The 3,914-nt window shown below is 31.2% G+C and overlaps 1 protein-coding gene across 1 annotated transcript; it reads right to left on the bottom strand.

Moving 5' to 3' along the window:
* Positions 1–940: 940 nt before the first annotated feature.
* LOC131858258 (LOB domain-containing protein 1-like) lies at positions 941–1,787 on the bottom strand. Its single transcript, XM_059211446.1, has 2 exons — positions 1,635–1,787; positions 941–1,207 (listed from the first exon to the last, which is right to left on the bottom strand). Exons 1-2 carry the CDS (start codon positions 1,785–1,787, stop codon positions 941–943), a joined length of 420 nt encoding a protein of 139 aa, XP_059067429.1.
* Positions 1,788–3,914: the final 2,127 nt, after the last annotated feature.

The raw sequence follows: 3,914 nt of genomic DNA, 5'->3' as shown, positions 1-3,914 counted from the left end.
GTGGTTCTATTCTTTTCACCCTTGTTTGATTAGTTGAATAGTTGTTCTGATTTTCTTATCTCAATTGTTATGGCAAGAAATCTGATTTCTTCTCTGCCAAAATCCTCCCAGTGTGTGCCTTAATGGGAGGTTTGGAACAGGGTATGGACATCCATCTAAGGATAAACGATAAAGGAATTTTGCAACTTCCCTGTTAGACATGTTTGCAAAATGTGGAAGCATAGACAAGGCATGTGAATTGTTTGACAAATGCCATAAAAGAGATGCCATTTCATGGAATGTCACGATTTTTTTTAGACTGCAAGAATTGGTAGCCTTATCTACACTATAGTGTGTTTGGTAAACTTTTTAATGTAACTAGTGATGTTGGTGCAAATGTGTTGAAAAGACTTAAGAACATTTCTAATAAATGCAATTGATTGGTGAGAGCTTTGAAACAAGGTATGAACATCCATAAAATCATAAAGAATAGCAGAAAAAAGGAAAATTAACAACATATAATTCGTTTCCAAGTCTACTTACAGTTTAAGCATGCCCCAATACAATATAATTAAAAACAATCATGCCTACTCGCTGGGTGCAGAGATAAAATTCTAGGGTTTCTATCAAAGCGGCAAGGTTCACCCATGTTGGAGCCTTGACTTGCCTCCTTAATAATAGAAATGGCTATCCAGTGCATAGAATGAACCAAGGTATCATTATTTTTTATAAATTATAAATATATTATAATAGATGTTTGATAGATTCTAAAAGTTGGATAGCCATTTTCTACAATAATGACCTCCACTGAAATATTCATATATGAAAATATTGAAGGACCAAGTTTATTAAAATGTATATTTAGTGCACATATTCATTAGGATAAGCAGCCTATGAAGGCAATTTTCTTATTGTGAAATAGTATTAAAGCATTTCTATAACAGTCCAGTATACTCTTCCCTTAAATTTGCAATTCCCAAAGCGGGTCACATGACAGCATTGGATCCACCTCCTCACAAATGGTGGGAAAGTAAACAAGCTTCTCATGATCAAAACGCATATCCAGGAGCTCTGTTTGGGTGTACACCAGCAGGGATTCCAGGTCAGCAATCCGCTTCTGCAGTTGATGGATTTCTCTGGTACACCCATAAACAGGATCTTTCACTCTGGCAGTTGGTTCATACACCAAACTCTTAACTACATCTGCTCTTTCTTCAGCTTTAACATCCTATAAGAATACCAAATCAAAACCATGAATTTCGTTTAAACTGTTTTATTTAAACACCACATCAAAATCATGAATTTTATTTAAACTGTTTTCCCACTAGTAAGTAAAGCACCTGACCAAATAAGTTTCTGTCAAAACTGTTATTCAGTTTCTAGTATGATCAATGTATAAATTATGGTGAAACAAAACTAGCATGTACTTAACAAATAGAAACCACAATTTTGAGCCTACTTATTTAGCCTATATAGACAGAATCTGACTAAAACAACGGCAAGTACTGTTTGAAGCTAAAAACATTTTGTACACTATTTAGGACCTTTTAAGTAGTCCTAAATCTCAGTTAGGGATCTCTTCTATTTCTGATATTATTAGAATCAGACTTAATGCGGAAGAATGCGAACTTAGAAATTGGGTAGAGTGACGTTACTTTGAGCATTTTGACGATATGGCTGAACCCATACACTTTCTGCACGATCGCAAACTTTTGAAGGTCATCCGAAGGAAAATGAGGAGCCAACAAACATTCATCTGAGCCTTTTTTGCGCTGTGATCGACAAGCTGCACACGCTGAAGGTGCCATCTTCCCTTTTGCAATGCCCTGCACTTTGTTGCTAATATTTATGGAAAACCCAACACTGTAATTTTATATTTTACTTAAATGTTATAAAGAATTATCAATGGGTATGTGATTTGTTGGTGAGTGTAAGGTTTCGACATTATAAAAGAGGAAGTCAGAGTTCTGTGTGGACAAATTTGAGAGAATGAAAATGACTTTGTGAATGAAAAATCGTCCATCAGAAAAAAGATCATAAAGAACTGTCCATAAAAAATATGATCCTAAATGATTGTCATATTTTTATTTCTTTCTCTATTCTTATTATTCAATAGAATGTGCTTTCCTATTTAAGATCTCTCAACATCACAATACTCCAATATTTTTTTTTAACAAATTCAACTTTTTTTTTTAAATAGTATGATTTACTAATTTGTATTATTATTATTTTTTCTTTTTATTTTGGTATTCTTAATTTTCTTGGTCTATTTTCAGATATAGAAATATGCAATGTAAATAATTATAGGTTAATTTAATAAAAAATAATATGTTATATTTTTAATTGATGTATTTTGTTTTCTGATATGACATTTTGATGATATTGATTGTATTATTGTTTTATAAATTGTCTTGTATATATATAATTTCTAACTCCATTCTTTGATATATAAATATGTGTTGTATACAATTACAACTTAAATTCATAAAAAATAATTACAATATATAAATTATATATTAATTTTCTTTATAGAATACTATTTTTCTTTTCTCTCAAAACTATCCATATTATGTTTTAAATTATTAAGCCGAGAGGCTTCTACAATGGCAGCAAATTTATGTGTCAACATTTGGGGGTTTTCAATTATTTAAGGTTTAAAATAATAATTAAATAATATAAAAAGTAAAATAATTAATAGATTAATAGATTTGGTTTTCAAAACGGTTACGAGACAGTTTCACTAATCTATTTTATTTGCAGAATCATCAGCATATTAATATTCAACTTTTGGAAAGCTATCTAGATTGATTCTTCTATGTAGTTGTGTGACGGATGAAGATGTGGAAACATTTACACCAAAACAACTGGGTTATCTTGAAGAAAATCTTTTGCTTGCAGCAAAGAAAAAATACTGTATACTGATCAGTTTACCTCTTTTACCTGGTGTTTCAAAACAGATAGAAGTCTTAAAATATGAATGCCCAAAGACCGAAAGCAAGGTAACATTGACACAAGCATTTAATTTTCTTCTTAAAATAGTTGTTATCTATTAACAGCATGAATTTTCCACACTTTATAATTTTAGTATGCATTGATCTCTGGTTTTGATTCTTAATATTTACCAACATCAATGTTTCAGATACGAAAACAAAATAAAATCAGTTTCATGTTATTGATGGATTGTAATATAAGATCTAAAATCGCCAAGATGAAAATAAATGAAACCAAATTTATCTTATAGGATCGTGGAAATATGATCCAAAATATTGATATTATAAAATGTTCATGTTATTGATGGATTGTAATATAAGATCTAAAATCGCCAAGATGAAAATAAATGAAACCAAATTTATCTTATAGGATAGTGGAAATATGGTCCAAAATATTGATATTATAAAATGTTGCAAAACTGAATTCAGAAATCTACACATACTGAGTCTTCATCTCCTAAATGTGTTTACTTTGATCTTGGTTGTGTACAGGTAATTTGATTCCAGCATAAGTACTTTATTCAAGGAATGGGTGGGTATTACCTACAAATTCATTCATTTGGTTAAAGACTTTAGATTTTTACAGTCAGATGATATCTTCAGAAGAATTACAAAATCAATAATATGAAAAGGATACAAATTCTAGCTAAACTTTGTAACACTAATATTTGTCTGTTCCATCCTGTAGCTTACAAATATGGAAAATGGTGAAGAAAATAGTCTAAACGATTGTAACTTGGAGGGGCAAGAAAATGGTCTAAATGATTGTAACTCAGAGGGGCAAACTCCTCCACCTGCATTTCGTGTACAACCAAACCAGTCGAACTTGCAAGGCAGTGGATTTTGAAACCCTAACCCTAGAGATTAGGGTTTATGCTCTGCTATATGTTTCTCCATTAATTTGTGAGGTGTTTACCTGCATGTACGATGATGTTGCTTCGTGGA

The sequence above is a fragment of the Cryptomeria japonica genome, chromosome 9, assembly GCF_030272615.1.
Source record: "Cryptomeria japonica chromosome 9, Sugi_1.0, whole genome shotgun sequence".
NCBI classification, from domain to species: domain Eukaryota; kingdom Viridiplantae; phylum Streptophyta; class Pinopsida; order Cupressales; family Cupressaceae; genus Cryptomeria; species Cryptomeria japonica.
The sequence above is the reverse complement of the archived record's forward strand: the minus strand, read 5'-3'. Positions and strand labels throughout refer to the sequence as shown.